The 24,732-nt window shown below is 38.0% G+C and overlaps 2 protein-coding genes across 5 annotated transcripts; one reads left to right on the plus strand and one right to left on the minus strand.

Annotated features, from left to right (window-relative positions):
* Positions 1 to 397: 397 nt before the first annotated feature.
* pgd (phosphogluconate dehydrogenase) lies at positions 398 to 10,260 on the plus strand. Its single transcript, XM_037773132.1, has 13 exons — positions 398 to 496; positions 1,554 to 1,629; positions 1,737 to 1,916; positions 2,009 to 2,074; positions 2,160 to 2,278; positions 2,800 to 2,866; positions 2,963 to 3,097; positions 3,209 to 3,398; positions 4,811 to 4,941; positions 5,226 to 5,359; positions 6,629 to 6,728; positions 7,815 to 7,937; positions 9,490 to 10,260. Exons 1-13 carry the CDS (start codon positions 489 to 491, stop codon positions 9,607 to 9,609), a joined length of 1,449 nt encoding a protein of 482 aa, XP_037629060.1. The 5' UTR covers positions 398 to 488; the 3' UTR covers positions 9,610 to 10,260.
* A 5,257-nt stretch (positions 10,261 to 15,517) lies between these two features.
* Positions 15,518 to 23,581, minus strand: tardbpl (TAR DNA binding protein, like). 4 transcript variants are annotated; one of them, XR_005207240.1, is made up of 7 exons: positions 22,864 to 23,578; positions 19,292 to 19,455; positions 19,025 to 19,165; positions 18,047 to 18,217; positions 17,872 to 17,956; positions 16,905 to 17,051; positions 15,518 to 16,152 (listed from the first exon to the last, which is right to left on the minus strand). XR_005207240.1 is itself a non-coding variant. In XM_037772452.1 (6 exons), exons 1-5 carry the CDS (start codon positions 23,102 to 23,104, stop codon positions 17,480 to 17,482), a joined length of 1,194 nt encoding a protein of 397 aa, XP_037628380.1. In that variant the 5' UTR covers positions 23,105 to 23,581; the 3' UTR covers positions 15,518 to 17,051; positions 17,437 to 17,479. The 4 variants fall into 4 exon arrangements, 3 of the variants coding, with proteins under 3 accessions (XP_037628380.1, XP_037628382.1, XP_037628379.1); XM_037772452.1 differs by having other exon boundaries at positions 15,518 to 17,051; positions 17,437 to 17,956; positions 22,864 to 23,581; XM_037772454.1 differs by having other exon boundaries at positions 15,518 to 17,051; positions 22,864 to 23,579.
* Positions 23,582 to 24,732: the final 1,151 nt, after the last annotated feature.

Consider the following 24,732-nt stretch of genomic DNA (forward strand, 5'->3'; position numbering starts at 1 on the left):
ACAAAAAAACAATGAAAACAGTGAATGTATGCAATATCTTTAAAGTTTTTAAGTGAAATTATTGTCATACTCTCCCGTGTTCTTTTTTCAATTTTTTATTTTTTTATTTTATGTTAGTTTTGTTACATTTCTTTTGTCCTTTTATGTTTATTAATTATTTTAATATCTTTAAGGAACAATTTACATCTATGTCACTGTTCACTGTTAAATTCACTTGGGGGGGTGTGAGCTGACGTATTATGAGTGACAGCCCGTGGGGGCCAATAGGAACACGGATACCTCTGCTCAGGATTCTAGACCAATGAGAATTCGGGAACAACATCGCGTCAGTCTGCGCACCGTCATCTGATTGGTGGATACTCTAAGTGGGCGTGCCTCCTCGCTGACGTCACTCTGAGGAGAGAAGGAGGAAGTAAAAGTGCAGCGAGGAGGAAGTCAGTCTGTCATTTGAAGCTGTTTCTCTCTGGTACTAAAACACGCTGAACACCATGGCTCAGTAAGTTATCACACCCGTTTCTACTTCTGTACATAGTGGATGAAGTGGGGATGAAGTAGTGGTAGAGGTAGTGGTTAAGTTATTGTATATTAATAGTGTTTTAATGTGTTTTTAGCAGCTTTCTGGAGCAGTTAGTGAACATGGAGCTGCTAGCTGTTAGCTAATCAGCTTTAGTGTTTAGCTAGTAGAAAATATATGTAACATGAAGTTTAACCTGGAAATAACAGAGTTAGTGTTGCTATTTTTAGTACAAAAAAAGATTAAACATATGTTGTCAAGATATATTATTAAAAACAACAAAACAAAACACCAAAAACTGATCATATTTTTGCACATTTTGCTGCTGCCTTTTATTAAACTAAATAATGCTCTTATATACTGCACTAAAGCTTTTACTCTTGTGTGTTATACTCTACTTTATCTTCTATCCTAGCTTTTATTTTTAGCTTGTTTTTATTTTCTAATCTTTAATGTTTTAATGAAAGTTTTAATTATGTCTTATTGTTCTTGAATGTTTATGTAAAGCACTTTGAATGCCCTGTTGCTGAAATGTGCTCTACAAATAAAGCTGCCTTGCCTTGCCATTTTTAGTACAAAAAGATTAAACATATGTTATCAAGATATATTACCATGAACAACAAAACAAAACACCAACAACTGACAATAACCTGATATTTTCAGGTGGAATTTTTATTTCATTCTCACTGTGCAATATCATTTTCCAATTGTGCAATTTTGTTAATAGTCTGTTTACTGTCAATACAGTATATACTGCTCCTATTTTATACTTCCTTCTATTTAAATGGTTCATATTTTGCTCTTTTATTTTACTGCGTTAGCTGATGCATCTTATTTTTTGCACTATATCCCCTTTCCTGCTGTACACTGCAAATGTCCCTACTGTGGGACTAATAAAGGAATATCTTATCTTATCTTATCTTATATTATTAAACAAATATATATATTTTGCATAATGTTTTTAAGTATGTCGGTGGACAGCTTTGATGCTCAGCCTGAAACCAGACACCCAGTAAATGTGATTATTTCTCCTTCACAGAGCAGACATTGCACTCATTGGTTTGGCTGTCATGGGCCAAAACCTCATCATGAACATGAATGACCATGGCTTCGTGGTAAGATGATGATGATGGCTTCTGTGTGTTTTTATTCCCACAACTTCTCTCAACTCTTGTTATCTCACTCAGTAATCAAACTCAAACCTCTCTTCCTCCTCCAACAGGTGTGTGCTTACAACCGAACCGTGTCCAAGGTGCATGACTTCCTGAAGAACGAGGCAAAGGGCTCCAAGGTGATTGGAGCGGAGTCTCTGGAGGACATGGTGGCCAAACTGAAGAAACCCAGGAGGATCATCCTGCTGGTCAAGGCTGGACAGGCTGTGGACGACTTCATCGACAAACTGGTACGTAGTTTGTGCTAAAAACTGTGTTATTAAAATCACTTGTGGAAAGTCCCATCTATCTAGCATCAACTGGCTTTGTGCTTCTTCTTCAGGTTCCTCTTCTCGAGGCCGGGGATATCATCATCGACGGTGGCAACTCTGAATACAGAGACACAACAGTAAGTCATACTGTTTTAGCAGTAAATCTTTATCGCTGTTTGAGGATATTCTCATAGTATTTATGCGTTTCTGTCGTACGTACAGCGGCGGTGCAAGAGTCTGCAAGAGAAGGGCTTGCTGTTTGTCGGCAGTGGAGTCAGTGGTGGAGAGGAAGGGGCACGTTATGGACCCTCACTCATGCCAGGAGGACATAAAGAGGCCTGGTCAGTCAACACAAACTGCTCACTTTCAGCTTCACGCTAGGGCTGCACAATTAATCAACATTTTATCGAAATTGCAATATGGCTTACTGCAGGAAATTGCAATATTTGTTAAAGGTGTGTCAAAATACCATTTTAGATTACATATTATGGCGGTGCAGCAGAGATGTCCTGGCCAACACATCATATTCTACAGACTTAAGAAAACATCTTTGTTTTGTTTTCAATATGTTTTTCAATGAAAATGAGAATAATGATGTAAAAATTATCATTCCCTCTAAATATCGCAAATCATATCGCAATATCACTCAAAAATAATCGCAATCAGATATTTCCTCAAAATCGTGTCGCCCTGCTTCTCGCTGGATGTTGGGCGTAGGGCACAGACATGCTAAAACAAACACAGTTACTGCTGATAAAGTTGAACATATGTGGGACTTTGGACACGGTGAAACAGGGACAAGATTCATTCATCCATTTCATCCAGTGAGCTAATCAATTAGAACTGTTGCTTTATTTTGAAGGCCACACATAAAAGACATCTTCCAGAGCATCGCTGCCAAGGTGGGAAAGGAACCTTGCTGTGACTGGGTGAGTGGTGTTTAACGTGTGTTTTAAGGTTTACTATACTGATAGCAGTTGTTATCCAGTCGTTTTACAATAATCTGACTGGCTTGCTTGGTGCAGGTTGGAGATGAGGGTGCTGGTCATTTTGTGAAAATGGTCCATAACGGCATTGAGTATGGCGACATGCAGCTGATTTGTGAGGCCTATCACCTGATGAAGGATGTTCTGGGTATGGACCACGAAGAGATGGCACAGGTGATGCAATCTTAATTAGTATTTTTTTGTGTGTGTGTTATGTGCCAGTTGTGTATAATCAAATTAAAAAAATATATATATATTTCATCAAACTGTGGTTCAATCACTCAGGCGTTCGACAGCTGGAACAAGACAGAGTTGGACTCCTTCCTGATCGAGATCACGGCTAACATCCTTAAGTACAGAGACTCCGATGGTACACATCTGTTGCCCAAGATCCGCGACAGCGCTGGACAGAAAGGCACAGGGAAGTGGACGGCCATTTCAGCCCTGGAGTACGGCACACCTGTGACTCTGATCGGTAAGAGGAAGAAAGGAGGTTGTAGACAAGGAAGTGTCTTGTTTCCTGCTCTCTTCTTCCAATGCTGGCTGCTTTCAGTAAACTGTTTGTCATGATGACAAAGGCAGAAGGCATTACGTCACGCCCGTTAAGATTCCCACACCGCTTTAAGAAATTCAAAAGCCTAAAGATCCGAGTTGTTTTGGTTTATCTTTGCCATTTAGCGTGGCCAGTGAGCTTCTTCTAGAGAACGTGATCGATATGTGGCTGCCACTAAGAAGATTGAAGGCTTTTCTAGTGGCCTGCTCATCTCAAGTGACATAAGGAGGATTTGTGATACTCTCTGCAGCTTTGCTCTTTGCTCTGACTGTGTGACAGTCTGTTTCACAAACAGGTGGAGGTCAGGGAGCAGGATTAATAATCCAGGGATAGGGCTGCAACTAACGATTATTTTCATTGGCCATTAATCTGTCAGAAAGACATGTAAATATTGCACATCCCCTTAGAAAACTATATATAAAAATGTCAATAAATGGTTAAAAAAATGTTGATCAGTGTTTCCCAAAGCTCAAGATGATGTCCTCAAATGTCTTGTTTTGTCCAAAACTCAAAGATATTCAGTTTACTGTCATAGAGGAGTGAAGAAACCAGAAAAGCTGGAATCAAAGAATGTAGATTTTAGGACAAGGGGTGTCATCATATCAGCTCATGTCCCTCTAAACAGACACATTTTGTGCATAGTTTTTAAGTTAAAGGCACATACATGATAAACTTAAGTTCAATCATGCAGATATTTTGCAGCCCGTCACCAAATCCCTGGAACCATAGTAGAGATTAGATTTTTATAAAAACGTATTTGTTTCCTCGATCTCTCGCGGTACTGTAGCTCCTCTTGTGATCGAGAGATAGAAAGATTACAAAAGGCTTCATTGTGTTGAGAGCAGGCTGACAGGCCGGTACAGTGTGCATGGATGAATTTCTGCACCCAACAGGGAAAACATTCCTCACCAGGATAGTTCACCGTCTGTACACATTTTCTCTCTGCCTGTGGGTTGCATCACCAAGTCATGCTTACAGTCATGCAACAGTTGTTTCCTCTTATCTCGACACAGTGGTGTAATTGACATTTTAATGTGGCAACTGGCAATCCCTTTTTTTTTCTGATGTCGTAGTGGCAAGCCCTGTTTTAACAGTATTATTACTACTGCTGAGTCATGCTGAGTCATGCTGATCCGTGGCCATTGTTTTTATGTCAGCATGGTGTTCCTGCAGCACGGCTGTGGCTATGACATTGGCTAGTATAACCTATCTAATCATCTGTTAGAGGTTGCAGGAAGTCCAAATGACTGTTTCCCGAGCTCTGTTTTACATGTGCTGAGAGCTAACCTTGTTGTCCCTCTCTCTCTCTCTCTCTCTCCCTCTTTGTGTTTCAGGCGAGGCTGTCTTTGCCAGATGCCTGTCCTCTCTAAAGGATGAGAGAGTGGAGGCCAGCAAAAGCCTTTTAGGGCCACAGGGCATCAAATACAGCGGTGACAAGGCTTCCTTCCTGGAGGACATCAGAAAGGTAGAACACAGTGTTCACACATGTTGCCAGTTTATTAGGTATGCCTAGATAAAACTAATGCAGTCTAATACAACAGCCCTGCAATAAATCCTGCCGTCATGAAGGTTATAATCTCTACAAACAGATTCTGCATTCACATGTAGAATCTGTAGGCAACAGAGATTTTGGCATCGGAAGCACTCTGTCAACCAACACGTTTTTATTTATGAATGTAAAATGTACTAATATTCATTTCAAATTGTGTCACTGTGTCAGAAATAATTGATTTCTTCTTCTCTCTCCAGGCTCTCTACGCCTCCAAGATCATTTCCTACGCGCAGGGCTTCATGCTGCTGCGGCAGGCGGCCAAAGAGTTCGGCTGGACCCTCAACTACGGCGCGATCGCTCTGATGTGGCGAGGAGGCTGCATCATCCGAAGGTACCTTTAACCTCGCGTGTGTCCTCATATCAGAAGTTTGCCTCACTGCGGCCTTGTGCAACTTTATTATGTCAACAGGCATCTTTCACACTGATGGTGAAAACTGTGGTTAGGCAGCGCAAGAGACACTTATTAAGAAAGCAAGAAGAATAAAATGAAGAAGTCTTTTTTTTTTATTGATGCAAGTCACTTTGCAACATTTTTAATTGTAGAATTATTCAAGGTAAAGAGGGATAAGTCTTGATGTTGCACCATAAAGGAAATTATGAACTCTATTGTGTCACTGCCCTTTGCGTAATGCTGGAATCAAAAAATCTATATGTAGGAAAATATGACCCTCTCTGTAAAATCAGACTGAGAGGAGAATGAGGAAATTATGGTTGTGACACTGGTTTGCTTTGTGTAATCTGGCAAAGACGTTGCGTAATATATACCAAATATAACACACCAGTATGACTTAGATTGACTTTATTGTTCAACTCAGTGGAAATTTGTCTTTGGCTTCTCCAAATACAGCAAAGTTACATACATTAAAACATACTGCTTTGTAATACTGTCATTAATGCTGCATTTATACTGTACATTTCAAGAAATATTCTTATTTATACCATTCTGGCATTCATATTAACCCACTCAATAGATCCTATTTCTCAGCATTTTATATTACTTGTAATCATTTGTATTTACTAATTTGCACTGTGGTTATTTGTTATAGTATATTGCACATCTTAATGTAAATATTTGTACATATTTCATATTCATCATTTTCTTATTTTTAATTTCAGTACTTGCTTGTATTTCTTTACATATATTGTAGCATTATGCACATAATTTACATGTTACATAGTCTTTTATTTCCATTTTTTTCCATTTCTTTGTGAAGAACAAGAGCATCTGTAACGCCCCAATGTCCCCCCCTGGATCAATAAATTATTTCTGATTCTGATACAAGTATACAATAAACAATAGTGCAATGGAGAGGTAGCAGCAGGTTATATAAATAATAAAAGAGAGTACATCTTAAAAAATAGCAAGTGTTCCCTGTGCAGTCATAGGGAATGAAAGTGTAGTGGATGTGAGGTATCTGTATTTATATGTTTATGCTTCCTGTGTACAGCTTGCAGTGTGTAGCCTCATTCAATCTGGTTATGGTATTTTTTTTAATGCATTTTACAGTTATTTAATGAAATGTGCCTTTACTTTAAGTAGAATCTTTTCCTCTCACTATTACCACTGTTGGCTAACGCTGCTCTCTCCTCTCCCCACCAGCGTCTTCCTGGGTGAAATCAAAGAGGCGTTTGACCGGGACGCTGAGCTGCAGAACTTGCTGCTGGACACGTTCTTCAGTAATGCTGTGCAGGAATGTCAGGTAAGAGGAAGGAGGAAGTGGCCAAACACCAATCTGCAATACCCACATTGACAAAGACGCACAAAACAAGTTATTTCCTCTTTTATAAAGAAAAAAAGAGAGTGAACAGCACTGCTTGTTGGTTTAACCGTCAGCTGCCTGAGATGAGCTTTTTGGCAGGTTGTTTTCAACTGAAGTCTGGTGATTTCCTTTTACATTGTATTTAAGGCTGTCAAAGTTACCGCGATAATAACGTGGTAAGGGAAATTTGTTTTAACGCCACTAATTCCTTTAACGCAACTTGCGATTTGTAAAGCTAAAGAATCCATTGGTACCAAACCAACTAGCTTGTCACGAAGGAGGCTAAATAACGCTCCAAACTTACGCTAAATTTCGGCGAGGAAGAGGTCCCTTGACCTCTGACCTCCAGATATGTGAATGTAAATGGGTTCTATGGGTACCCACGAGTCTCCCCTTTACAGACATGCCCACTTTATGATAATCACATGCAGTTTGGGGCAAGTCATAGTCAAGTCAGCACACTGACACACTGACAGCTGTTGTTGCCTGTTGGGCTGCAGTTTGCCATGTTGTGATTTGAGCATATTGTTTTATGCTAAATGCAGTACCTGTGAGGGTTTCTGGACAATATCTGTCATTGTTTTGTGTTGTTTATTGATTTACAATAATAAATATATACATACATTTGCTTAAAGCAGCATATTTGTCCACTCACATGTTGATAAGACTATTAAATACTTCACAAATCTCCCTTTAAAGTACATTTTGAACAGATAAAAAATGTGCGATTAACTTTGGACAATCATGCGATTAATCGCGATTAAATATTTTAAGCGATTGACAGCCCTAATTGTTATTTTCAGGTGATTATACACTAGGGAAAACTCACTACTACTACTTATTATTATATTAGTAATACTATACTATATTGCTACTACTTACTAACTTAAACTACTTATTAATATTATATTCCATTTCTGCCAATAGATCTCCCTAAATGTTACACACTGACCCTTTAACATCAAATTACATGACCTCCATGAAGAAAAAAAAACTGTTGTTAACCCATTTAATCTCTTTGTTTAGGAGTCATGGCGCAGAACAGTCAGCACTGGAGTCCAGCATGGCATCCCGATGCCATGTTTCACCACAGCTCTGTCCTTCTACGATGGTTACAGACATGAAAAGCTGCCAGCCAATCTCCTCCAGGTAAGACAACTGGTTGATGCTGCAGTGCAGAGCCTACGGCCGAGTGTGAAGGCATATAGTATTAAAAAGATCACGTGTAGCTGTTGTGTTGGGATCTCGGGGCTTTAAAGGGATAGTTTGGGTGTTTTGAAATGGGGTTGTATAATTTACTTATTTATAGTCAGTGTATAACTTACAGTAAATGATGGTTGGCACACTCCCAGTTTGGAGAAGCAGACGTTAGTTACCTGCAAGGGAGCAAAGCGATATACTGCTGTGGACGGTACCAGCAGCAAAACATATTTTAGCCACTTGAAAGAAAGGCTCACCTAGAAATATCAATATCTGTTTAAGTGTATGTTGTATTTAGAATATTTTCTGATGGGGAACTAAACTAAAGGTGAAACTTGTCTATACTGTTTTTGCCAACTCAGTCTGGTGGCTTTGAAGAGAACATAGATAAGTTTCAGTTCCCCGTTTGAAAGGGCTGTCTGATGGCAAAGTAAAGCGGTCTAAATATTCTAAATATAGTGTATGCTTAAACGGATATATATATTATAGGAGTCTAAAACATGTTTTGCTGCCGGCCCCGTCTACAGCAGTACATCGCTTTGCTCCTGTGTCAGTACTCTTGTCTGCTTTCCCAAACTGGGAGCGTGCCGACCGTCATCTACTGTAGGTAATACACTGACTATGGATAAGAACCTCATACAACCTCATTTCAAAACACCTGATCTATATGCAGTCAGATCAGTCTCAATATTAATGCACACAGAAGGATTCACAAATGCATTTTGTGATTTATTTATAAAACAAGTATATTTCAATGCACATAAAAATAGTTATCGTTGTATACAGTATACATGTAAAAACAAAAATCCACATATATAAAAAATAAGGTTCACAGATATATTTCTGATGCACATGATGCATTTAATAGAAATCCACATTTTAGAAGTATTTGCCATTTTCATCAAAAACATATTTGGAAGTTACATTTAGTAACATTTATATACAGACTGTTGAACCTGCATTACAAACTGCTTGTCATGTGTGAACTTCACTGTAGGGATGTCACGATACCAGAAATGTAGTAGTCAATACCGATTAGAGGGAGAGAGGTGTGTAGAGATGTAGAGAGAGTTAGAGTTGTAGGTAGAGTTAGAGTTGTAGGTAGAGGTAGAGGTAGAGTTGTAGGTAGAGGTAGAGGTAGAGTTGTAGGTAGTGAGAGGTAGAGAGGTAGAGAGAGAGAGAGAGAGGTAGAGAGAGAAGTAGAGAGAGAGAGAGGTAGAGAGAGAGAGGTAGAGAGAGAGAGAGAGAGGTAGAGAGAGAGAGAGGTAGTGAGAGAGAGAGAGAGAGGTAGAGAGTTAGAGAGGTAGAGGTAGAGAGAGGTAGAGGTAGAGGTAGAGAGAGAGAGAGGTCGAGAGAGAGAGAGAGAGAGGTAGAGGTAGAGAGAGAGAGAGGTAGAGGTAGAGAGAGAGAGGTAGAGAGAGATTTAACAGTAGTGAAACTAGTCCTTAGTGTCTGTGTGGGTGTTATCCGTGTTAACCGTTAAGTGTTGTTGTTGTTTCAGGCTCAGAGAGATTACTTTGGAGCTCACACATATGAACTCCTGTCAGACCCCGGTCGTTTCATCCACACCAACTGGACCGGCCACGGTGGGAACGTCTCCTCTTCCTCCTACAACGCTTAAGGATCATCTTCACGTCATGGAAAGACGAGGGGAAGATATCTGTGAGAGAAGACATGTTACACATTCCAGCTTTATAACCATGCTCCCCCCCTCCACCCCAAACAATCACCTTAATCCGACTTTTTACTCCCCTCAAAGACGCACCGTTACAGTTTTATTTATCAAGAAGCGGAATCATAAATTATGTGTGTTGTAAACTCTTCAGCCTGTAGGACCAACCAACAAAGTGTTGACTCCTGGATGCTATCAGGCTAAAGTTGGGCCCAGAGTTCACGTTGTTAACACTGGATTAAGTTGAACCATTGCACTGTGCTGTATTAGGCTAAATAAAGATCTCAATCCCTTTATAATTAGCTTGTATGCTCCTTACTCTCTGGTCGCCTTAAACAGGATTGAGGTGTGTTTGTGTGTACAGCGCTAAATCAGGCAACTAGTGACATAAGGTGACGGGATATTCAGTAAGCCACAATGGCGTATCAATACATGTCTGAAGTGTAGATATATATACAGTGAATGTTAAAATATACAAACTAGAAAGTGCACACCTCCCCTACAGTTGCATAATCCTACAAATTGGCTATTTCAGTGATTAAAAATATTGTTTTAATCTGTATCTTGCCCCACATCAAAATTAAATTTGGTGACAGACAATCATGGGATACTTGTGCCAAATTTGTGTCATTAAAAAGAGTACAGAAAATTGTGAAATTGCGCACAAAATGATCAAATCCTGTCTTTAAAAATAGAATACTGGACCATTTAGTGTGTTGTCCAGCAGGTGGCCCTAAGACCCTGACACATGTTTCTTCATACACAATGACTCAATAGAATGATACTGAAAACTTTGGTTAACACATGACCAAAACTGAAAACAGTTTGCCGTTGTAAGTGCAAGATAAAGAGGAAGGACACAATAACTTAAAGACAAATATCATTAATGCATATCAATACTGATTCAACTAGATAGTAAGGTTCTAGGCTGTAGTATTGGATTGTAAGGTACAAAAAAAAACACTAGTCTCAACAAAAACTGAACTTTATATTTATCCCAAAGGTAACGTTTATCGCAGGGCTCTAGGCTGAGATTAAATTGCACAGATAATGCTGTGTCCAAAGATACTGGTCATGTTTAGAAGGTAGCCTGCAAATTGCAAAATCTGATCTGAGATCTGCAAAAACTCATGCGAGACTCGCTGCCTGACAAACTTAACTATCAATGTCTGACCTTAAAGTAGAAGTAAAACGTTCAACCGAGTTAAGCTGGTTTACTAAATGGATCTCCACTCTAATGAAGCATTTTAAAACAAACATTTCCGCATTTAGGAGAAAAAGAAGAAGATACATTTCATCTTTTTGTGACATGTTTGTTTTAAAATGCCTCATTAGACTGGAAATCCATTTAGTAAACCAGCTTAACTTGGTTGAACGTTTCATTTCCACTTAAATTTTTTATTATTCTTCAAGATCAATGCGTAACCTTAACCATCTCACAAGAGTTTCCCCAATTCACAAGTTCCCTTCTAGACACTACCAAAGTCACTGCTTCATGGGGCAGCTGGGGATCTTTCTGTCCCCTTATTTCCTGTCATCTCGTTACATTTGGCTGTTTATAAGAGGCATAATATGCCCCCAAAAAACAATAAGAAAATTATATTAAGCCAAAAAAAGTTGGGATCCACTGTCTGCCTGATGAAAACAAAAGGCAAAACAAACTAATGCTTAAAGAAACGTAGAAAGATTAGGTTCTAGTAGAGCGTGTTTTAAGAAACTGACTCCTGTTAGCACACTATTCCCTGCTGTGCTCTCTAATGTCTGGTAAGGGGATTCTCAGCTGTACCGTCAGCTGCTGAAACAAACCCCCACAGCAGTTAGGGACGTTGTAGCTGACAGGAGTGTGTAACAGCTGCTATTACACCTGCTGTTAAACAGTTAACAAAGCCTCATCTCAGTGCACCTGTGCTGCCTGCGATAGCTTCTATTCAACCATCCTGGGGCGCCTCAATTACCTCCTTGTTTGACTCTTCATGTGAGCTTTGATCCTGAAGGGGAGCACAGCAGAACAAACAATATAAACACTGTCGCTTAACTACATATACACTTCAAATACCAGAAACAGGCAGTGGGAGGCCATCTACCAAATGATTGCTATTCTCATTTAGATTCTTCCCATTGGTTAATGAAAGCTAAACGTCTGTGTTCCTTCCTCTTCTCTAATGCTTATTTAAAGGACAGAAAATTCTCTACAATTAGAGGGCTCATATTTTTAATCAGGCCTGATGCTAAACGGAGTTTGCACAAGAGGCCATTAGAGCTCAGTGAAGGCAGTGCAGGTGGAGGATGAGGCAGCTGAGTCATCTACAGACAAAGCAGGCAGAAAGGCGACACCAGTCAGTATGATGGTGCATAATAAAGCAGGAGGAGGCAGACTGGACAACAGTTGCTATGTAAGGGACAATGTACAGCGAGCTGTTGTGAAATGAACCCCGATAAGGCGACGCCGCACCCTGAAACTATACTTTGTTTTTTTACTCTTTTTTTCGACATACTATACTGTTACTTTTTATCAACATATTATACTACTATTTTTTTTTTTACTCTTTTCCGACATACTATACTATGACTTTTTTTTTTACAATTTTTTCCGACATGTTATACTCTAACTTTTTTTGGACACACTATACTATGACTTTTTATTTTACTTTTTTTGGACACACTATACTATAACTTTTTATTTTACTTTTTTTCGGCATGCTATACTATAACTTTTTATTTTACTTTTTTTTTTATACCATGACTTTTTTTCATGAGATTTTTTCGACATACTTTAGACGTTTTTTTCATAAATTTTTTTTGACAAACTATACTTTGACTTCCTTTGATGAAATCTTCCGACATACTATACTATGACTTTTCTTCATGAAATTTTACAACATGCTGTACTATGACTTTTTTTCGACGTACTATACTATGACTTTTTTTATCATAAATTTTTCGACATACTATACCATGATTTTTTTTGACATACTATACTATGGCTTTCTTTTACAAAATCTTTCGACATACTAAACTATGACGTATACTACTAACTATTTTTAATGAAACTTTTTGACATGCTATACTATGACTTTTTTTGACATACTATACTTTATAGTTTTTTTACGATTTACTACATTTCATACATCTTTCGATACACTATATTATGACTTTTTTTCAACATAATATAATAACACTTTTTTTCGACATACTATACTAAGACTTTTATTTGACATACTATATTATGGATTTTTTCACAAAAATTTAAATTTGTCGAAAAAAAGGTCATAGTATAGTATGTAGAAAAAAAAAGTAAAAATCATAGTATAGTATGTAGAAAAAAAAAGTAAAAATCATAGTATAGCATGTCGAAACAATTGTCATTGTATAGTACGTTGAAAAAAATGTCATGGTATAGTATGTAGAAAAAAAATCATAAGTATGTCTAAAAGAAAGTCATAGTATAGTATGTTGAAAAAAATGTTTAGTATGTCAATCCATGACATTGGTTTGACATACTAAAAGTCATAGTATAGTATGTCGGAAAAAGTTAAAAAAAAAAAAAAATTTAAAAAAAGTCACAGTATAGTATGTCGAATTTTTTTTTTTTTTTAATCTTATGCCTCTGTTTTGTGTGCACACATTGAAATGGCCATACTTTTATGTATGCGTCATCCACTGTCCGGTTCCGACCTCCGTCACGTCACACTAAACGATGCCAAAAAGCCAAAACGTTCAGTCGGATATGTCAGTCTATTTATTTTCTCACTATAACAAAAGTAAGTTACATGTATTGAAGTAAACAGTTATTAACCTGACTCACGGTGAAAAGCCTCAGACCTCACTGAGCAACACAGTCCTTCACTCAGAAGATCACCATGGTGACCAACAGCGACACTCACTGGTCACCATGGAAACAGCTCCAACGATAGGACTTTTTAACCTTTTTAATTTATTTATGACTATGATTTTTTAACATACTATGATATAACTATTTTTTACGAATTTTTATGACATACTTTGACTTTTCTGACACACTATGACTTTTTTTTTTAGGTCATACTATGACTTTTTAGCCTTTTTAATTTTTTTAAACATGCTATACTGACTTTTTTTTACATGCCATACTATGATCTTTTATGTCTTTTCATGACATACTATTTCTTTTTTTTTTTACACACTATATGACTTTTTAATTAATTATTTTGACATGCTATACTATGACTTTTTAATGATTTTTTTATGACATACTATGGCTTTTTTACATACTATAATATGACTTTTCTTTAGGTCATACTATGACTTTTTAGCCTTTTTAATGAATTTTTTTATGCATGCTATACTGACTTTTTTTACATGCCATACCATGATCTTTTATGACTTTATGACATACTATTACTTTTTTTATACATTATATGACTTTCAAATGAATTATTTTAAAATACTATACTATGACTTTTTAGCCTTTTTAATGAATTATTTTTGATATACTAGACTGACTTTTATGATTTTCTTACATACTATACTATGACTTTGAATGAGTCTAATATGTCTGGTCTTCATAGTATGTACTGTCAGAAATATTATACCAAACAATGACAACATAGGACTGTTACACACTCAGGTGAGTTGAGTTGAGCTTCGTAGGCCTCTCTTCCTGTATGTATTAACATGACTTAGAAAGGTTGAACCAGAGTTTCTCTTTCATTAGAAGCTGCAGAGAGAGCAGAGGAAGTTGCAGCAGATGCTTTCAGGAATGATTGGTTTACATACATGGATCAAGGGAGATACCTCAGTGACAAGCTGGCAGAGAGAACCCTCAGAAACCACATCACCTCCCGGGACAGACCACCCTGCAAGAACTTCTTCTGGAAGACCTTCTCCACCTGCAAGCAGTGGGAGAAAGCACATCAATTCACACCGTGTTCACACATTAACAGCAGCAAAGTTCAGTTAAACTACAGGGATGAAACGGATGTTTGTGGTCCAAGACTGTCCGTAGGGTAACTGTTATCTTTGATGCAGGAATTAAATGACCCTCAAAGCCTTGTATGAAATTTCGTTACCATTACTGAGATTTGATCATCTTTTAGACCTGTACAACATTTTCTGTTACAATAATTATTCTTTGAACTTCAAATATATAAATCTGATCAGGACACGATGAATATATTTCTAAAATTCAGGTTATAACTACATTTTTACAAAGGTTTTGTTTTGCTTTTGTATTTTTTTAAATTCTGCCTTTTAAGCATTTAATTTGGCGTAACATAAAATGATATACAGTTCCTATGAACTTTTTTTTTAATAATTATTTTTTAAAAGTTCAAATTATTTTTCAAAAAATAACCTCCGCGATCGACCTACTTCCAAAAACCTTGTCCTTGTATTGTAGGTTTACATTATATACAATGTTCTACAAGCTTCTTCAGTCTTTGACTGGGCATCCTAAAGGTATTTCTGTAGGAAGACATTTTTTTTTTTACTTTAAATTGGTTTCAGGGGCAATTAAAAATCCATTTAGATCCTTAACAGTCCTCAATTAGCGTGCAAACAAATCCCCAGAAGCAGAGAAAAACACAAAAACTCCCACAACTTCAAAGGCTATTGGGAAAATATTTCAACTTGGGAGTCAAACTATTACAAGATGGCACATCGGCACCATCAACAGGCAGCACATTAAAACTGCACCTGCTACTAAACAGCCAGCATCAATACTACGAAGTGCAGGACACTTCAGCATATTTTACACCAAGGACCAAATTGAAACTTCGATATAAAAAATCTGACATCTAATTGAAGGCAATAAGAGCTAGAGGTGGAGCCCTGTAGAAGAAAATACTTACATCGATCTACATTGAGAGACGACAGGCGATTAAAAACTCAAAACCTTTATTTTACACCGCAATACTAAAATACTTCAATACAGAAAGTGTGAATTCCTGCTGGCATGTTCAATCAGTTGTTAAAGTCCCTTTTGAAAATCTCTTAGCTCATACATTCCAACCACTTTACAATCAGGATTAGACAACATAACAAGAACACATCCTGCCTTGTTGAAATGCTTTTTGATCACATTGAAAACAAACCTACCAGGTAAATACTTCCATAACTTATCGGTGACTGTTAACGAGGACAAAGAATAAAAGCATTCACTGACAGAAATGCATGTTTCAGATTTAAAAAAGGCAGACTTTGCGTTAAACAAGTTCGGAAAAAGAAATGAGCGCTGCCAAACTGCAGGTGTGACTTTGGTCCTATTTGTGACGTTTGTAGGTATAAACAAAATACCTCAGCCCAATTGAGTATGGTCCGCTCTAAATTTGATTAGGGGGATGGTCCAAGGTTTCTTGCTAGCGAGGTGAAGTAGATCCTTTTCAGGATTAAGGCAGTCGTGCAGCAATTCCATTGTTGGTTTGTGCCGGCCCACCCAACAATGTCTTCAGCTTCTCCATAACTGACTCCAACCTGGATTCAGACGAAAACCTGGGCTGCCCATGTCCGAAGTCCCTATACATGTGAATTAAAGTGTTGGCATTTCAATTAATGTGAAGTCTAAAAAATAAGTCACTGTCAAGAGTGTATTATACCTAGTCAAATTCAGTTTTATTTCAGGCTTCCCTTTGAATCACAAAACATAGAAAATGCATTCGTAACCACTTCAAACACAAACTTCCAATGGGAACTTGTCAAACATTCACCACATCAACCTCAAACTTCAACACACTTTCAGTGTTTTCTTCTGCACACAGACTTCACCAGCACAAAGTCACATTTTCACACAAAGGGTGGTAACAAGGAGAAAATAAAGCACACAACCAGACACGGCATTCACGTCAAATCAGACAGCAAGAGAAAGCTACGAAAAAGGTACAAATACTCATAGCACTTGACATTTCACTGTGTTTTTTAAAGAATTAAGGTTGATAGAAAACGATGGAGAGAAAGCAGAGATATCGAGACGCAATAAAATGTCCTTGTGATGGCCATTTGGGACACACTCGTACTTGCTTCTTCCTCTCACACTCGCACAAAGCCACAGGTTCTTCTCAACTCTCGCAGGCATTTGTCTCTTTAAAAAAAACAAAAAAAAAAAAAACTGCACAAACAGTCCTTCTCACACTTCTTTCATTTTTGCTCTCCCGCTCGCTCACTCTCACTCGGTCCAACATCAATCCCACTCATTGATCTTGAAAAGCGACAAGAGCAGACAAGATTTTTATATCCATAAAAAAGGGGAGAGGAAAAAAGACAACACCCACCGTCTAACACAGTATATGCAGAGTGAAGCTGTGTTCTTTGATGGCAAAGCATTTACACATGGGAGGAGGGGAATTGATACTGAGATCGGTCGAACATTGCTGCCAATGAGGCGCTTCCTCCCGGGAAATTGGGAAAGAGTTGGTGAACTGCAGAAGAGATTTTCATGAAGGCGTTTCCAAAAGACGTCAAACAAAAAACAAACAAAAAAGATGCAATTAACTGCATACAGATATATAATTATATCAAGCCCATTTTACAAGGGGGATGAGGGGGCTCTCGAGATACTCGTGCATGTTTATAAATATTTATCTTGCATGCACAGTCATCTCTGTTTAACGTTTTCTAAAAAAAAACAAAAAAATGGAGTGTGGCAGTTTCCACTAACAAACTAAACTTTTCACCCATTCAATGCATGACTACATAATCAGTCACACGCAAGTATAAATCTTCTCTTTAACAAAATAAAAGGCAGTATATTTTTAATAATAGGAACATAAGATATAAGCAGTTCCCAGCTGTATGTATACTTACCAGATTAGCCTAATAGCAACAGAAAAGCTCAACTGGAAGCTATCTACACTCCCCAACTAGAAGACTTAGACTCCATGGAGGTGGGAAAGCCGGAGCTGAAGCCACCGCTGGAGGCCGTGTTAGCGCCTGCAGCCCAACCGAGGCTAGCTGAGCTGGGGCTGCTGTAACTGGCAGTGCTGGAAGAGCTATAGGTCTGGTCTCGGGTCGTAGTGGCCGTGCCCGCCGTCGTGGTCAGACCCTGCTGGTTAGCCAGCATGCCCATCATTCCCCAACTGCTCTGCAGCGCTGCCTGGGCAGCAGCCACCATCGCCGGGTTAAGACCGAGAGCCCCAAAGTTAACCCCACCACTACCGCTGCCTAGTCCACCGCGATTACTGCCATAGCCCTGACTGAACCCCCCAGCCCCAAACCGCCCTCGATCCATCATTTGCCTACTATTATTGTGTTTGGGCTCAGCGTTGGAGATGTGCACGCTGATGCCCTTGATGATCAAGTCCTCTCCACACAGGGCTTGGGCAACCTGAGGAGGAGGTGAGGAGAAGATTATCACTACAGTCGTTATTATGCCGTCAATTTATGATCCAACTATGCCTAAATCTCTAAATCTCACCTGGTCATCAGCAAACGTGACAAAAGCAAATGCCCGGAAAGGTTTAGGGATGAAGACATCAGTGACTTCGCCATACTGCATAAAGTACTGCCTCAGTTCATCGGTTGTCATATCCTCTGTGCAGCGGCCAACAAAGATTTTACGGCTCCGCATGGGCTCATCAGGACACGCCTGAGAGGACAAAGCAATAAATTAAGAAATCTATGGTTGTTTTTTTGTTTTTTTAAAGTAATACTTCTGACCAATTCAGAAATAGTTTACCAAACATTGAATAAACATTTGTGACGTGTATTTAAGTTGTAAAACTAGAGCCGATGTTATGATCCGTTGCAATTCAGTAAATGTATCATTTCAAATGTGTTAAGTAAAAATGAAAAAATTAAAACGATTATTCTATTTTCAAAGTTTCATCGTTAATAATAGTTAATAGTTGTTTGCAGCTTGTCTTCCTTCTTTGACATAATTTGTAAATGCAAAACAGTTTAGCATCCCTCCTTAACCCTCTGAAACCCACACAGACCTGTTTTTGTCTTTTTTAGGGGGGTATACAGGGGCTTGAGGGGAAGATAGCAGGTCAACAGTAGATGTCACATAGAAGTGGTGTACATCAGATTTCTGCAAAAATTTAATTTTTTGGCGATTGGATGGCGAGCACTTCTGTTGTGTAAACTGCTCAGAAACCCCCTTATGGTCAATCTAGCTAGGAAAGCCATCCATCCTCTGAATGCACTAAGTCTCTAGTTTGTGGCTGTAAAGTTTCATGAGGCTGTGATTATCGGATTAAAACTGCTGATTATAACTTCCTGAACAAGTAATGAACTCTACATTAACATGAAAAGCTAAATAAAAATGTGTAACAGCAGAAACCCAGATGCTAACCACCAATATCTTATGAACTGACCCGTAACCCCAAAGACAATCTGAATACATTTATACCATGAGGTTCTTTACTATACTTAAAAGTGGTGCCCAAAATACCTTTGAGTTGGGAAGTTTGCAGTCACACCATCTTCCATCAATCATGTGTCTCTGAGCAATCACTTTGGTTTGTGTCTCGTACTCAGTGAACCGGACGAACCCGAAGCCTTTTGAGTTGCCAGTCTTTAAATCTCTCTTGACCTGGAGTGAACACAAAGGACACATTTTAACTAAACCAGAATCATAACACAATATCCTTATTACACTCTCTAAGTCCAACAAAGAAATGTTGACAAAAATATTCAGAGACAGACGAGATGTCGCTACCTGCACCATGATGACCTCCCCAAAGGTAGTGAAATAATCTTTCAGGTCTTGTTCTGTCGTTTTCCACGGCAGCCCGAGGACGATGAGATCTGACGTCTTCTGGAAGCCCCTTTTTACTTTAACAGCTGAGGCAGCGTCTATTTCTTCCATCTTCCTTTTGTTATCTGTGGAGAATAAATAGATATGAGTTACATCTGGAAGAATAGTTTGTTGATTTTTTCAAGGCCACAGTTCATAACCAAATAGTTTAATAATTACATACAAATCTGCTTGAAATGAGGTGAAAGGTCAAACATGAATCTCTGAGCTCTTTACGGTCTGGTGGTGACGGCAAAACACAACGACCAAGATACAGTACATGACCAAAAGTGTGTGAACAGCTCGACATCAGCTCCATTATCTGGTTGTGGAATATCTTACTCCAAACCCATGCACATTCATATGGCTGCTATAACAGACCAAACTCTTCTGTGAAGGTTTAGGAACCTGGCTGCAGGGATTTACCCCCATTCAGCCACAAGAGCATCAGAGAAGTGATGTTGGGTGATAAAGCCGAGCTCAATCCAGTTCATCCCAAACATGTTTGAGGGGTTGAGGTCTAGGCGCTGTGCAGGTCAGTCGATATCATCCACACCAAACTCGAAAAACATTAATTTATGGACCTGGCTTCCGTACTTACACTTGCAATTTTGAGTGCAATATTGCATTTACACTGAGAAGTATGGCAAAATGCAGTACACTATTAGTACCCAGATGCTGTACTCAAAACGGTCAAAACGTTGGCTGTATTCAAAACATCATACTATACTAGTAGTACGTACAGATTTGGCTAAAATGCAGCATGCAGCTTGCGGACAAAGGCAAAATCTCCAGTATGTCAAAAGTACCTATATGTCATATTTATTTGAAAAAAATCTCCAGTATGCATCGGACCAGTCTACCTCACCTACTGTATCCCACAATGCAAAGCGCTGGAAGGGTAAAGGCTGCAGTTACAACAACAACAACAGCAGCAGCAAAAAACGGCTTGTTTTTTACATTTTTTGTAGCTATTTCATCACAAAATTCACATTTGAACATTTTTGAGGCGAAGATGCAGTAACGATACTTTAAAGGTCTGTAGTTGAGATCAAAATGAAGGCTGAGTTTGAAGATGGGCATGGTATGAGCAAGAGCGCCGGAAGGAGGGGCATAGGAAGAGGGGGACGGGGCCACTGGCCCCCTACCTATGTTTTGGAACAAACTAAACTAACTGAAATCTCAAATAAATGGCAGCAACTAGCAACCAGAGCTGCCAAGTTTGCTTATTATGAGCGACTTTGGTCTTGTTTTCCTGAAAAGTCGCCTACAAATATTGATAGTCGTGGGTTGCGTTTTTTGGGGCTTGCTCCCGTCTATCTCCTCTATACCGGTCTAGTTTGTCCTGTTGCAGGATTATTATATAATACATTAAATGTTCAACTTCTTTAAGTTTAGTTGACAGGAAAAATATTTTAATTGCAAGCTAAAAATGGATCCAAAAATGACATGAAACATTCAACTTTAAGTTTAAAACAAGAAAAATGTAAAGTTACAAGCTAAAAATAGTAGTTTGCTTCTCTCGTGAGATCTGGCAACACTACTAGCAAAAGCATTTATTCTCATTTTTGAGGCAGCAGCTTCCAATATTTTGACCACGCCATTAGACTTAATATCAAAAACACTTCTTAGTGTTAAACATTAAGTAATTCATCAGACACATTATGGCAAAATTACCAGTTGAATCAATGCCTCTCTACAGACAGAAACCTAACATATAACATTCATGAAGGTAGGACTTATTGCAGGACTGATGTATCTACAAAAGGTGCAGAAAAGGAACCAGTGTATTATACTGCAATAGTTTATCTAACGTAAGGAGTGCCTAATAAACTGGCAACTGAGTGTTTGTGGACAGATACTTTTGATCATATTATATTGCAAAAATGTCATGAAACGTTCAACTTTAAGATTATAACAAGAAAAATGTAAAGTTACGAGCTAAAAATGCATGCAAAAAAGACATGAAATGTTCAACTTTAAGTTTAAAACAAGAAAAATTTAAAGTTGCAAGCTAAAAATAGAGTGGCTTGTTTCTCTTGTGAAACCTGGCAACACTAATAGCAACAGGGTTCAGAGCAAAGACAGCATTTATTGTCATTTATGAGGCAGCAATTTCCAATATTTTGACCATGCCATTAGACTTAATATCACAAACATTTCTCAGTGTTAAGCAATGTAATTCATCAGCCACATTATGGCAAAATTGCAAGTTGAATCAACACCTCTCTACAGACAGAAACCTAACATATAACATGCATGAAGGTAGGACTTATTGCAGGGCTGATGTATCTACCCTGCAGAAAAGGAACCACTGTATTATTAGTTTATCTAACGTTAGGTGTGCCTAATAAACTGGCAACTGAGTGTTTGCGGACAGATACTTTTAGTCATGCAAAAATGACATGAAACGTTCAACTTTAAGTTTATAACAAGAAAAATGTAAAGTTACAAGCTAAATATAGAGTGGTTTGTTTCTCTCGCGAGATCTGGCAACAGGGTTCAGAGCACAGACAGCATTTATTGTCATTTTTAAGGCAGCAGTTTCCAATATTTTGACCATTTATAACAACGGAGTTAGACATAATATCAACAACACTTCAGCAACATGATGCAAAATGACAAGTTGAATCAACCCCTCTCTACAACAGTCAAGATTGCAAACAGAAACATATAACATGCATGAAGGTAGGACTTATTGCAGGGCTGATGTATCTACAAAAGGTGCAGAAAAGGAACCACTGTATTATACTGCAATAGTTTATCTAACGTTAGGTGTGCCTAATAAACTGGCAACTGAGTGTTTGTGGACCAGACACTTTTGGTCATATAATATACAATGATAATGTGGAAAGGTCCAAGTTATTAACAAATTACAAGTTAAAAATGCATGCAAAAATGACATGAAACCTTCAACTTTCAGTTTATAACAAGAAACATGTAAGTCACAAGTTAAAAATGCATGCAAAAATGACATGAAACGTTCAACTTTAAGTTTATAACAAGAAACATGTAAGTTACAAGTTAAAAATGCATGCAAAAATGACATGAAACGTTCAACTTTAAGTTTTAAAAAAGAAAAATGTAAAGTTACAAGCTAAAAATAGAGTAGTTTGCTTCTCTCGCGAGATCTGGCAACACTACTAGCAACAGGGTTCAGAGCACAGACAGCATTTATTGTCATTTTGAGACAGCATTTTCCAATATTTTATATTAGACTTAATATCAAAAACACTTGCAAAGTAATCTAACAGCAACATGATGCAAATATGACTATGATTATGGCACAAAGTTGAATCAACATAACATGCATGAAGGTAGGATCTCTTGCAGGGCTCCTGCAGAAAGGTCTGGAAGCTGCTGTGTTATAGTGTAATAGTTTATCTAACGTTAGGTGTGCCTAATAAACTGGCAACTGAGTGTTGGTGATACTTTTGTTCATATAATAAACACTGATCATGTGGGAAGTCTTTTACACCACCTCCTCCTCTCACCTTTGGGGTAGTTGACGACGTAGACCAGGTTCCCCCAGTCGTTCTCTGGAGCATGCAGGACCCCCTCCACCAGCCGGACCCCCCTCATGCACTGGGACTCCGGGTTCCGGTACCGCAGCCCGCAGGCTCCCGGGAACTGAGCCGCCACCGAGGACAGCAGGATGGTCCCGTCGTCCTCTGAGGGGATCTCCATGGGCTCCTCGGTCTCATCCTCCGCGACGCGGATGTACAACTCAGACATGATGTCTAATCTAACGGCTGCACGCTGGAGGCAGCAGATATAAACACCTTTAACGATGCGCACCTGGTTAGTTTGTTTACTTTGCTCTTGTTAACCAGGTGTAGCAAGTAAAACAGAAGATAAACAAACTGTGTGAACCGCTAAAAGTCACTCAACTACTCTCTAAACATCTGAATTCTGTCTCCAGTCGCAGCACGCGTAAACAAGTTAGCCAGCTAGCTAGCGAGCTAGCACACTCAAAGACGGAGTGGAATAATGAATGAGCATCCAGTTACAAGCTCTATTTACGGTCAATACATACACTTAATCCTCATGTTATCTACCAGCGTTGTTTCCGTAAAGCTGTACGCAAATAACAACATCGACAGAATATGTTATTCTGTGGTTTTTAAGCACGAAATCGTTAAAAGATCAGAGAGAAGATCTGCTGCTAACCTCTGGTCACCTCAAGCTAGCTAACAAAATGGCTGCCCGCTTTGTCCAGATGACATCATCCAGTTGGGAGAACCCACTGTGAGGTTTTTGTAGGGGATTTAAAAAAAATTAAATTAAACATTTTACATAATAGTTTGACTTCAGGTCAACAGCGTCGGTTATTTTTTTATAAATTACATTTATAGGTTATGTGGTTGACTTTGTTAAGCTTGTTGTGTTTTATAACTTAGAAGTTAAGTTTAAAGATCGTGGTTTACCCCTTTGAAGTCTGACCATTACGATTCACCTTAAGAGCCCCAAACAAAAGGTGCGCACTGAGAAATGTTATTGAAGGATAAAATATATAATATCATATATTTAATATCATGCCTGCATGAGGACTGAGACATTTTTTTGAATAAACTGTTACATCTGTGTGTGTGTATTTATATATTTATTACTTCTCTATGCATACTACCTTCTTGTTTACACCTCTGTATGTATATTTTCAGTTCATCTAATTATTACATACTACATTCCTGTTTACACCTCTGTATGTATATTTTCAGTTCATCTAATTATTACATACTACATTCCTGTTTACACCTCTGTATAACTATGTTTAGTACTTCTCATTATTACATACTACATTCCTGTTTACACCTATATATATATGTGTGTGTGTGTGTTTAGTACTTCTCATTATTACATACTACATTCCTGTTTACACCTCTGTATATATATATATATTTTTAGTACTTCTAATTATTACATATTACATTCCTGTTTACACCTTTGTATATATATGTTTAGTATTCTCATTATTACATACTACATTCCTGTTTACACCTCTATATATGTATATATATACATATATATATATATATATGTATATATATATATATATATGTTTTGTACTTTTCATTATTACATACTACACTCCTGTTTACACCTCTGTATATATATATATATATATATATATATTTAGTACTAGTCATTATTACATACTACACTCCTGTTTACACCTATGTATACATATTTTTAGTTCTTCTCATTATTACATACTACATTCCTTTTTATACCTCTGTATATATATTTTTAGTACTTCTAATTATAACATACAATCCTGTTTACACCTCTGTGTACATATATTACTTCTCATCATGCATATACATACATTCAGTTTTCCCATATGAAATACTGTCTTCAACAAA

Source organism: Sebastes umbrosus, chromosome 6 (genome assembly GCF_015220745.1).
Source record: "Sebastes umbrosus isolate fSebUmb1 chromosome 6, fSebUmb1.pri, whole genome shotgun sequence".
NCBI classification, from domain to species: domain Eukaryota; kingdom Metazoa; phylum Chordata; class Actinopteri; order Perciformes; family Sebastidae; genus Sebastes; species Sebastes umbrosus.